General features: G+C 47.4%; 1 protein-coding gene across 1 annotated transcript; it reads right to left on the bottom strand.

The window, feature by feature from the left end:
• Positions 1-2795: 2795 nt before the first annotated feature.
• Positions 2796-6123, bottom strand: TCF21 (transcription factor 21). Its single transcript, XM_026119529.2, has 2 exons — positions 5208-6123; positions 2796-3342 (listed from the first exon to the last, which is right to left on the bottom strand). Exons 1-2 carry the CDS (start codon positions 5655-5657, stop codon positions 3253-3255), a joined length of 540 nt encoding a protein of 179 aa, XP_025975314.1. The 5' UTR covers positions 5658-6123; the 3' UTR covers positions 2796-3252.
• Between the last annotated feature and the right edge of the window lie 6288 nt (positions 6124-12411).

Here is a 12411-nt window from a genome sequence, read left to right as displayed (position 1 = left end):
GTTTAAACTTGTTCCCCTTTCCCTCCCCATAACAGATTTGTGAGTTCCTTTCAGAATCACCGATTGCTGCAGTCAAACTAAACATGCATTTTTTCTTTGCAGTTATTTTTCTGCAAAATTCACTCAGCACCTGGGAAGAATGATTTAATGCATTGTTCTCTTGAGATACTGAGTAAGACTCTTAATTCATTTAAGAAACTTAAGCTCTCAAAGCCAACTACCAATACACTGGGACGTGCCCTTGCACAAATTTTCGTGAAAGTTAGTGGGTGGCTTAGTATACACAAACCACATAAATGCCTTTGAAATATATGTTTATGGTCTTCAAAGTGGATTTAAAGCCGTTAATTGTTTTGCAGTCTGAGTAAGCCGTTGTTTACCTTTTCATTTTTTGCTTATTGCTTGTTTTTTGTTTGTTGCTATTTGCCTTTTTGTTTGTTGCTGAACTGTTTTTTAGAGGAAACGAATGAGCAAGGTGAAGGATGCTTGAGGAATATTTTATTCCCAAAGAGGCTTGTAATGCTAGAAAAAGTGAATAGTAGTAAGAGAAATAATTGTGTCTACAGCCGCCTCTTACCGTTCCACTTACATTGCAGCTTTTTGTACATGGTTACAGCTGTGTTCCTCACATTTCATGGGAGACAGTTACGTTTCTCCCTTCTCTTTCTCCATGCTGCATTTCAGGGGGCAAATGAATAGTGATAACTGCTGGATCAAAAGGGTGAGAAGGAATGCTGAGTGCAGTTAGGAAGCATTGCAAAGAGGATGTGTAAGAAAATTTAGAATTTAACCCTTAATCTTTTGCACATCCCAAATTCCCATCAACTTCCACTTTCTAGAAAGCCAACAGCACCTTGCTTAGGATCTCAGACGGGCATTAGTTAGTATGGATTTAAGTGGGGATTTTGAATGGTTAAATTCGATGGTTAATTTCAGTTCAATGGTAAAATTCAGTAGTCTGCTTTATCATGTCATTTGCACTGAGTTTGATGTCAAAGGGCTCTGTTCTGTCTCCCCTTAAAGAAACAGAAATTCTCACTGAGTTTGCTAATTACTATAGCAAGGAGATCAGCCCTCTGAACTGTGCTTACCAAGGCAGAGCTGCTCATCTTTTCAGCAAGAGCTGTGGACATTCAAAGAATGCCTAGGTGGTGTATTCGGTAGTAAGTCAAATCCTTGTGAGTTTGTGTCTGTGTCTGTAACTGCGTGTGTCATTCGGCGCAGCCCACTCATATCCATGTGCATATGGGCACACGAGGCAAGGAGGTCTGCTTTTAATTGTGCAGGACGAGATAAAGCTGTGAAAAAAAGTGAAATGAAACAGCTCTCCCATTCGAAACCATCAAGACGATACAACAGGCCCTGTCCATAACGAGGTCCGTGATGTTTGCACAACTCTCAGCTCGCAGTTAGTAGCTTTAATTAAGCCTAGCCTATGCATGAACCCGAGCGGTCAATTTGGGTTGCCTGGAGGACGAACTACATCTCCCAGTTAACTTGGGGGGCGGGGGGGGGGGGGGAGGTTATGAGAAGAAATACAGTCCAGCCTGCACTGGTGCCCGGGGCGGTTCAGCGCCCGCCTGTGCGAGACGCCCGCGGGGGCTGCAGCTCCCAGGAAAGGTGCTTGGCCCGCGTCTGGCCGGTGAGGTTGCGCCCTGTTTCTGCGGCAGCATCCCCGCTCCCTGGCACCGCGGCCAGAGGACCTGCCCCGGGTGCCGGGCGCGCTCCCCCGCGTGCACCGCCGCTGCGCTGCCGCCCCGGCGCGGCTCCGGGGGCCCCGCCGCCTCGTCCCGCCTTGCCGGTGCCCGCAGCCCCGCCGCCCCTCGGGCCGGGCGCGCTTCCCCTTTCCCGCGGGGCCGCCGCCAGAGATGCCGGCGGTGCCAGTTTTCCGCCAGAAAGTACCCAGGTATCCAACGGAACCGAGGGATGATACTGAAAGAGCAAGTGAGGCGGAAATTTAAAGCCCCTCTGCTAATAATAACAGTATAAATAACCGAAGACATCTTGTAAACAGTGCGGTCATAACCCTGAAACATTAAACAGCTCGGTGGGATCTGGCGCATCAGCTGCCTACGGCCTCTGCCGGTGCAGGGAAAAAGCCCCGCACTCCTGTTTATCTCAGCCTGATCTCCCACAGACGCTCTGATCGACAGAGGGGAGATGTTTAAATTAAAAATTCTCGGTACCGTGAACCGGGGCCAGAGGGAGATCCTCCGTCTCACTGCACTTCATCAATAAGTAACTCGCTGGGAGCCGGCCGCACGGCGAGGTCGGCGGGACGGGGCCTCCCCTCGGCGCGCCGCGGGCTTCGGCCCCATTCCCCGCGGCCCCGGGCGGCCCCGGGTCGGGAGTGCTCGGCGCGGTCGCCGCTGCCGCCGACGGGCGCCCGCGCCGCCCTCCGCGCCCCGCAGCAACGCGCAGGCCGCGCCCGCGGGCGCTCGGCTTCAGACCGCGCTGGAAACGTTAAAGTCCAGGACTTTGCGCTCCTGGGGTTATTTTCCGTCTGAATAACGAGAAAAGGACCCAGCCCGATAGCCGCTGGTCGGTGCTTTTCCTAAGGCCCCTCTCCTGTCGTTACTCGCCCCTTCCCGCTCTACTCTGACCCCCGGAACTCCCTCCAGGGGTTTGGTCCAAATCCTCTACGGTAAGAAAATAACCTCCCCCGCAGCCCGGGCTCCGAGAGGTGGGTTTGCCCTGCATCGCTCTACGCTACCGCAGTCGGTTGCAGAGAGCCGGAGGCGCGGTCCTTCCCCCACTGAAACGAGAGTTGGAAACGAAAATTACACCGCTCAGTGTTCAATGGAAAGGAAGGTTTATTCACAGAAATAGAGCAAAACCTGTTCGAAGAAAATATATCTATATATCTTTAGGGTGAATTACTTCATAGAGATGACTGTCAAAGTCAGTTATTCTAGGCATCTACATATTTCACAGATCTCAGACAAAAGATACACGAGTGGTAGATTTTGTTTGAACTCTGTCTTTTCTCTATTAGCGCTTGAACCAGCAAGGCTGTTGTTGCAGGACGCTCGGCTGTACACACATTTAATAAAGTTAAATATAGTCGGGATCTCTCGGGGTGTAGTCTTTGCTAATGTACATTTGGTCTCCTCTGTGCCGGGAGAGGGGCTCTCCCCGTCGCTCTGCCCGGGGCCCGGGGGCAGAAGCGGGGCCGGTGCGTGTCTCTGCCCGCGCCCGCCGCCCTCCCTCACCGGCCACGCGGGGACGGTGGTCTCGGGTGCCGCCGTGGGCTCAGGATGCTGTCGGGCCGCACAAGCGGTTTGTGTTCACCACTTCTTTCAGGTCACTCTCGGGTTTGCCGGCTACCATAAAAGGCCAAGTCTGTAGCCAGGAAAAGACACGGGTGGGAAGGGGGTTAAAAAATATGTAAAAGTGCACATTGCAATGGTTATTTCGCTTGAGGGTCCATCTCAGATATGCCCCGGGGAATCTAGCCCGGCATGCGCTGGCTTAGCACGTCTGCGGCAGCGGTACAAGGGGCTTGGGCCGGGGGAGTTACCGCCGGGTCCTGCCACGGCCCTTTTGTCTTTCGGCCGGCAACTAGGGCGGCTTGGCCGCCCGGCCGCCTCCGCCTCTCCCCCGGTGGTTATACGAGTCCGTGGAGTGATGAATCCTATTTTATCCGTTCCAGCGGCAGGGCTGCGCCGCGTGTTTTAAACAAGCGCCAGCGTTTCGCCCCGCACACAACGAGCAGAGAGCCGCCCCACCGGCGGCGCACCGACGCTTTCTCCCCAGCCCGGGCAAGGGCAGCGCCGCGCCGCGCACTCACTGCGGGTTTTGTCGTTGCTGGTGCTGGGGAGCTTTTTAATTTCGTTTCTTTCCGACGGGAGCCGTGTCATCCCCTGCCGAGGGCCACGGCGCGGGTGGGCTGCCCGAGCCGAGGAGCCGCGGCGCAGCGCTCGCTCGCTGCGGGGCAGCTCTGTCCGGCACCCAAAGCCGCCGCCGCCGCCCCCCCCCCCCCCCCCCCCGCTCCCTGTCAGCCCCCTCCTGGCCTCCCACGGCTTGAGAGGCAAGTTTTTGTGTGCCTGTGTGTGGAGGGGGGAGTATTTGGTTTGGGGGTTGTTTTGTTGTTGTTCTGAGGATTTTGCTTTTAGCCAAAGAAATCTCCCAAGCCCTTATCAGAGGACACAGCGGGTAATATACTTTCCCCTAGAGCCCACAGCGTTTGAAAAGCAGCTCAGAAGGCAGAGCTGGATCGCAGTGAAACGTCTCCCAACTCTCTGCAGTCCGTTTATCAGGCGCGGTCTGCACGTGCAATCAATGTAAACGCTATATGTTTAAGAAGAGCCCAGGCAGATCTCACCCAGCCGTGGTCTGCATCAGCTGCACGCATTTTTAGAGCTGGAAAATTGGGTGTTTCTGGCAGCCGGGGATAGCGGGGGGGACCCTGGGCTGCTCGGGAGAACTTTCTGTGGCTGGTCGCAGCCAAAGGAGTGACTTCCACGCAGCCCTGGCAGGCTTTGTGGGGTGTGCCTGGGGCAGGTACCCCCTCTTTAGGAGTCCAGATCGTTGTTTATTTCTCCTCTGTGACTTTACATGTGTAGGAGAAACATCGTGGACACAGCAAATCGGAGCAAATGAGAGCAGAGCCCCAAGAGCTCTGTCTCTAAAAATCTGGGGCTTGTGGATTATTATGGCAGAACACCAGGATAGGAAGGAGAGGTGGAGAACAAATCCCTTAGTTTGGTTCCTTCCTAAAACACACCTTTCTCCACCTAAATTCCCATACCTACCCACCCAAAGGTAGAAATTTTCCTCTAAGCCATCAACCTGCTGAGGTTTCTGAGGTATTTCTGGCACAATAAAGCCTGTCCCTGAGTATCTGTGGCTCCCAAGGCCCCTGCACCCCTGTGCTGGAAAGGATTGCAAGGAGTTGCAAATGGGGCCAGGGACGCTCAGCTTGTGGGGCACAGGGAGGGAGGGCAGCTGGAAGTCTGTCCCCTTGCAGAGTAACTCTTTGCCACCCCACAGGCCAGGCTGGCACCAGACTCGCTGTGAGAAGTACAGTGAAGGTTTGTCTTCCCGCACACACCCCATGTCAGCTCCTCGCCCAGCTCTCCGCGTACACACACACACACACACACACACGTACACACACACACACATACACACACACACACACACACACACACACACACACACACACACACACACACAGTGCCTGGTCCCGGAGGGCCATGACTTACCAGGTTGACTGGGTGGATGTAGCCATTCTCATACTTGTCATTGGCCAGGATCTGTCTCAGGTGAGCAATGTAGCTGGAGGCCAACCTCAAGGTGTCCAGTTTGGAAAGCTTGGTGTCTGGGGGCACCCAGGGCAGGGTGGTCTTAAGCCTGGAGAAGGCTTTGCTAAGGACCCTCATCCTCGCCCTCTCCCTGGCGTTGGCAGCGTTTCTCTGGACCTGCTTTCCCTCCTGGCTCACTCCATTTAAAGGGCTCTTCTTGGGGGGAGCTTTTTTCCTCTTGCCCGAGGCCCCTCTCCCCTTCTGAGGGGAGCCATTCTCGCCATTGGATCCCTCCTCGTTGCTCTCGTTAGAAGCCCCAAACTCTTTGTTAGTATCCATTTTCAGGCCATCGCACTCCAGCATCTCCACCTCCTGCAGATCTTCCACATCACTGAGAGACCCAGTGGACATGGTCTGGAAGATGCCAAAGGACCAGCAGAAAAGGAGGGGGGGAAGGAAAGGCAGCTCCTCAAACCTACTTGAAGGCAGTGGAGGAGAGAAGGGGCACCAGTATTTTCCTCCCCTTCCCTCCCCCCCAGCACTAAGGCACAATACCAGTCCAGAGAGGATCCCCGCCCTCCCGCCCCCCAACCCTGCTTTGCCAGTGTTTGAGGGAGGGAGGGAGGGAGTGTGTGTGAGAGAGTGAGAGGGAGAGAGGGAGAGAGAGAGAAAGCTGAGGAATTTAGTGAGGACACTAGTAATTTATCTGGGGGATAAGAGAGGCGGATCCAGCCCAGGGGAGGGGCCCTGCCTGCTGAGCACACCACATCCCCAATCACAGACCTTTGCACAGGACAGGGAATGAGGTATCCCAGCAAATGTTTGCAGAGAGCTCAAAACTGGGATTCAAATCTTCACAACTGGAGCAAAGCAACTCTCTCTCTCTCCCCTCTGTCTCTCTATACCCCCCCTTCCTCCTCGTCCTTGTCCTCGCCCTCCTTGTCCTCCTCCTCCTCCTCTTCTCCTTCCCCACTTCCCTTTCCAGTGCAGCGTTGCTCTCCCCCTCCCTGCCTCCTAGATGACCCAGGCAGCTGGTGTCATGATTCTTGATGAAAGCCAAAATGGGTCATGAGCAGAGAGAGCAGCAGATCCACCAGCAAAGCCTTCCAGGGAGCTTTGTAATGCATGCCGTATAAACGCTGCCTTGTAACCTAATCTGAGAGAGATTTGTGGATGATTATATTTGAGAGTGCATCCTGTCCAGCTACTAGTGTATTCCAGGAAGAGCAAGCTCTGAGGCTCAGCAGCATGGACTTCTGAGCTAAACCACAGACTCTGGAGGCAGGAGGAGCTGACTTGTTCCAGGCTTCCTGTGCAACCTTTGAGAAGTCCCAGTCACCTCTCTCACTGTTTGAGTTCCCCCATCTGTAGAAGGCAAAAAGGCTGCCCTAATCCACAGGTGTGCGGTGCACCCGAATTCCCTCTTGTCCACGGAGCTGTGCGGAGCGGAGCGCCTCCAGAAAAAGGGCTGTGACGCTGTGGAGGGTTATCATGGCTGTGGATAAGGCGGCAATGGTGTGCGCTGAAATGAAGAAAAAGAAGGGGGAGGAGGTTTGTTGGATGATAGACATCACAGAGAAAAAAAACCTTTCTGGGGGTTTTACTGCAGGGCAGACTTCAGCATTTCACTCCGTTCTACTGGTGGAGCTGTTTTCTGTCTGCTGTTTAGTGCATTTACAAAAGTGAGGGAGTTTTGCCTGAATACACAGGCAAGATAAGGCTCTTTCTGTGGAAAAGTGAGCATGTTAGGCCTTACTCTGCTACCAGTGAAGTCAAACAGGAATTTTACCACTAGTGTGAATGAGCATGTTACTGAGTAGTTTGAATGAATAGATGTATACTGCAGTTACGATCCTTATGCACCTATGTATTCAGTCTCCACAGAGCAGGGTTTTTAAAGGATTTAGCCTTGGTCTAGCTCTTCCTCTCTCTGTGACTCTCTAAACCTACATGTGAAGTCCAAAGAGGCTGGTGAAGCATGAACTTTCTCCCACACCTTCTTCCCTCCTCATACACCTCCTGAACCCTCACAGATGCTTCAGCAGCCTGGACTTTGAACATGGGAGAGTAAGAACTGGGCTAGACTTCCAAGCAGGATCTTTCTGGACACAAATCCACAATGACTGGCCTGATTGCAGGGGAAAACCCAGTTATTCAGCAGTTTACCTGAGGATTCACATAACCCTGGGCAAAACACAGTAGCTCCAGAGTTATTTCCAAGGTCCCTGAAGCCACAGAAGAATCTCCCCCTGACTTGTGTGAACATCACATCAGGTTTTCTGCATCCACTAAACAAAAGAATGACCAACCAAACAAAAATTGTGGAGGACCAAACCAGTATGTCTGCCAAGTGCTATACACTACCCTCAGATTAAATTTTCAATAGGAGGCAGAGTGTCATTTTTGACTCAATTAGCAAGGAAGTCTTTTCTATCTCTTTATCCATCTTGGTTCCTTGGCTTGCATAAGCCAGAGGAAAAAGAGCAAATCTAAACTTTAAACCAGCTCTTTACCATTTAGCTGGAAGATAACACCTTCGCACTCATGATAGGATAAGTACATTAAGATATCGTATCTCCAAGCCCAGGGCTCTTGGGAATTCACTAACCTCTAACATCATGTTATGTTAACTGTGCTCTGTTTGTGTTTTTGCTGTGCTATAAACTAAACAGATTGTCAGCATATCAGTCTTAATTAATGAATTAGCTTTTTTTTTTTTTTTTTTTTTATAACATCCTTGTTGCAGATCCAAAATATTATTAATCACCAGTGTGGAGATTTATGAGCCTCCTTATTTTCTAGGGCTGATTGTTGTTTGTGCAGGTGGAGATTTAAATGCACTTTTTTTTATCCACTGCAGAGATTTAAAGTCCCAGTGATTGATGTTAGAAATGAGCTAAAGGACTCTTACTGGAGCAAGGATGACAGAAAATCAAGTTGAAGTTGCTTGTGTCTCTAAGCATGAATGACCAAAGAGGCACAAAGTACCCCTAAAATCCCAGCATCAGATGCCCCCAGAAGAACAGAATAAAACAGTATGCACTGATATCCTTTTCAATCGCTTATTTTTAACTTTATTTTAGGAATTTCTTAAATTTTTATTGTAAAAAGCAGGAAGAATGATCAGGCTTCTTGAAAATGGCTTTATTATGCTGTTACACACATTCTGAAAATAAATGTATGCATATATACGCATTATGAGCCTTTAGAAGTGCTACATGCTTGTAACTTTTACCAACTTAAATACATTTTTGAGTCCTTGGAGCTGGTGAAAATTGAATCACTAATACAGAGTACACATTTTTGTGGTGACGCAGAACACATTTCTGTGTTTGTTTTGTGGAGATTATTGTGTGTGTGGTGTATACACGTATACACGTAATATATTATACTTTGATTCCTTTATGCATAGAGACTGTTATACAGTCTTTTAATGACATAATCATCCTCTTTTCCCCTCCACAGGGGCCAGCCTGAGCAGGCCTCAAAACAGCGTTATATCCTCTAATCTCTTGGTAACACCTATTTCCTCATTTGTTTATTACATGAGTTCAACCTCTCCTTTCTCAACCTTCCTGCTTCTCATCTTCTCTGCTCCTGGGGCTTGTACCCCTAATCCGGCTCCCAGTTTTAATTGTTTTCATCAAAACAACAGTTTGTTGCCTTGCCAAGTCCTCCTGACTCTCATTCTGAATCACACCCCCAGTTTCTTGATAAGTTCAATCCTGTGTGAAGGGTAAAGCTGGGATGGGTGCTGCCACTGTAGGGATGGTGTGGCCGCTTCTTCTCCTTAGATGACTGGGACCACAGACTAACCTGTTAATAGCTGGCTGGGAGAGACAGACTGAGCTAAAGTCCTTTTGGCCCTTGCAGTACATTCACTTCTTCATTTATATTTAAAAAAAAAAAGAAGTCGAAATGCTGGTGTGGGAAAAATCACTACAGAATTTGCTCTATAACTGACTTTCATCTCTGCAGTGCTCTGGCCACACTGTTTGTATCTCACTTTTACTTCTAATTGAGACCCTGAGGGAAAAGTAGTGTTCAGTGATGAGTTATAGAGCTGTACACCACAGAGCATCAAGGCATAAAGCCACTTAGCACATGTCATCCTGGCTGGGGGCAGGGGTTTGGGATGCTGGGTCTGCAGGATGTCAGACGGGGACATGTCCTGCACACGCTTACACTGGTCTATGAAAATAAGCTCTGCTTTTTATGCCTCCAATCTTCCCTCTCTGGAGCTGGAATAACACAGTAATTTGAGACAGGCTTTGGAACTTGAGGCCCAAATTTCTTTAAGTGTCTAATGATTTTGCGTGGCATAGCTCTTTTTTTTTTCTTTTTTTTTCTTTTTTTTGGTATTCTGCATCATTTATCAAGGCACCAAATCTATGCTGTGCATTGAACGTTCACCCAAGAAAAACCTCAAGTCTAAGATGTGGTCACCCACAGCTGAGGAAAACATAATCACTAGCTGGTTTTAAAACTTTTGGCCCAGGTGTAATACAGATGTTTTCCTGTATTTGGAGAATAACCAAGGAAGTCACTCACAGGCAGCAAGTTGATCGTAAGTCATGTTCAGCTAGATATGTGAATGGTCAGGAAGCAAAGTGCAACCAAATTAGTGTTTTCATATTGCAATTTTTACAGAAAATGTGATTGTACTGAGATTTCTCCTGCTCGCTTGTGGTCTCACCTGGAAACTAAGTGGTAGGGGGGCTTCAGAAGCACATTGTTACATACCTTAAGTGAAATAAAGCTAATCATAACAATATGAACATATGAAATTAAAGAAAAAATAATACTGAAGTTGCAACTGTAAATCATGATTAACCAGATTTAAAGTCACCTTTTTGTATATCTCTTTTAAGACACATTTTTTATTACACAGTCTTGTGATACTTCTTTCTATAGAACTCAAGTCTTGTTCACTGTAGAGGGTTGACACTGTTGGGGAAATGAATCAAAGGTGTTTGTGAAAATGGGGTAGCTTTATGAGAAGGGCGAGGGCATTGGAAGCCTCCCACAGCTCCTTTCCAGTGCTGTGTATTTGCTTCTGGTAACAGTTTTGGTTTGAAAGTTAAAAGATTTTGTGGTAAATAGAGTAGGGCAATATATGAAGAGAAATGAAAACATCACATTTAAGACAGCAAAAAGGCTGTTTTGGAGAACTGGCATAACAGGCATATCTATGTATCTGAGACCAGTGTGACTAACATCCTCCCCAAAGAAATTTCAACTTCTTGCTGCAAAGCCTGGAGAAGTCAGAGCTTTTTGAGAAAATGTTTTTTACAATAGTTTATCATAGGAAAAACAACAAATATTTCATGTTATTCTCATTTAGAAATATCTGAAAGTTTTAGTGATGCCTTGAATGGAAAATCACAGCTTGACAGATTACAAATTAGAAAATTTAAAAGAAAATAAACTATATTTCCATTTCATATGATTTTTTTTTTAATTCTGAAATGTCGCAAAACCAAAAAAATATATCTCATGCAAAATTATCACTGGAGGATTAAAGTGCAGACATAACTGTTTTATTTTGAATATCTTTTTCCATGATGTTTCTTTGTTGGCTAATCCATTGCATTTTTGTGGTTTTGAAACATGATGAAACTTGTCGATAAGAAATAAGTTCCATTTTTGCCTTCCAATAATTAGCACCTTGGATAAAGTTTTGGAAAATAAATGATTTTTGCTTCAAAGGAAAATTTGGAAAGGAAGAACATTTTGTAGGGGAGTGGCAGGAAGAATGTCAGCTATTCTGGTAAGCTTTTATTATTTGTATAGTTTGTGGCATGATGTGCATCAATGTAGATACTGATTTTCTGAAACTCCTGTTGACTTAAAACGCTCACAGCTTCTGAAAGTCAGGTCCCCACAGCATTTGTTATTAAATGCAGTAGGTTGGCCTATATTCTCCATTTCCATCCAAATGAAACATCACATGCTGGGACACAGACTCTTTGTGGGCTGCTTAACACTGTTACAGGTTGAGCTGGCCATAGTTTGCCCTATTGAACTCCCCACACTCCATTTGTCATGGGGGCTTTGTATTTTACCACCTCTGATAGGGGGCCAAATTAAACCTTTAAATACGCATGCCTAACTGCAGTGATATCAAAAAGAGTAGCCATACGTAGCTGGTAAAATATCTGGGCCAAAACTGTTGATATAATAAAACAGCGAACTAGCTATATTCACTTACCCACATGTGTGATTGCACATAGGGATTCACCCAACACAGTAGTTAGCTGAAGAAAGTAGGTGTTGTGGACAAGTCTTAACTGGGAACGATTAGCTGGCCACAGGCAAAGGAGAAAGCAGATTATCCATCCTATTCAAGTGACATAGAAAGACCACAGTAAGTGCATTTCTTTTGATTCTGACAGGCCTTACACGTGCCTCACAAACTGTGATTCTCAAAGCTCCTGGAACATCCCCAAAGTGGGGTCATGGCACTTTGCCACAATGCAGTCCTTGGTTTTATGATGCGTATCGTAGATGAAGAGCTATAATACATATAGAAAATGGCGTAGTTGTAGAAAGTGGTATTGCGAAAGCACATAATAAAAGTCTATTTAAGTAATTTGGAGGAAATAAATAGCTCTAAAAATGAACAAGGGGAAGAGCATAAAAACAATACCATAAACGTGTGTGTTGACTTCCATGAGACTGAGAAAGGATTGAAGAACTGAAATTACAGAAGTGAGGGGAGAAAAAGCCCCGAGTAAGGGTTGTGAAGGCAATCTGTCTCTCTTTTCTCCCCCCACTCTTCTTTTTTTCCTTTGTATGTACAGATCCTAGTTGATATTCAGATTGCCTAATTCTTAAATAAGGGTTTTGACTAACACAGAAGGTAAATTGAACAGACATGAGCCATCAGACCTTCTACTAGCCAGAACAAGCAGGCCATGGATGCTTGTGCAGTTCAATGAGGGGAAATAGAAAACAATGCCTAAAAGCTGTTCCGAGTACCTCTAAAGAGGATACAAGAAGAAAGGCCAAGTTTTTCAGAACTGCTGGCAGGATAAGGTCTCCGTTCTAAGAGACCAACCATTAAAGCAGCTTCGTTTTAGAAAGAATGGTATGGGACCCAGATATGTGTCTGCTTATGTTTTAAGATTAGATGAGAAGGTGGCTGAGGGTAGTACAAATAGAT

The sequence above is a fragment of the Dromaius novaehollandiae genome, chromosome 3 (genome assembly GCF_036370855.1).
Source record: "Dromaius novaehollandiae isolate bDroNov1 chromosome 3, bDroNov1.hap1, whole genome shotgun sequence".
Taxonomy (NCBI): Eukaryota; Metazoa; Chordata; class Aves; order Casuariiformes; family Dromaiidae; genus Dromaius; species Dromaius novaehollandiae.
This window is presented reverse-complemented; position numbering and strand designations above follow the sequence as displayed.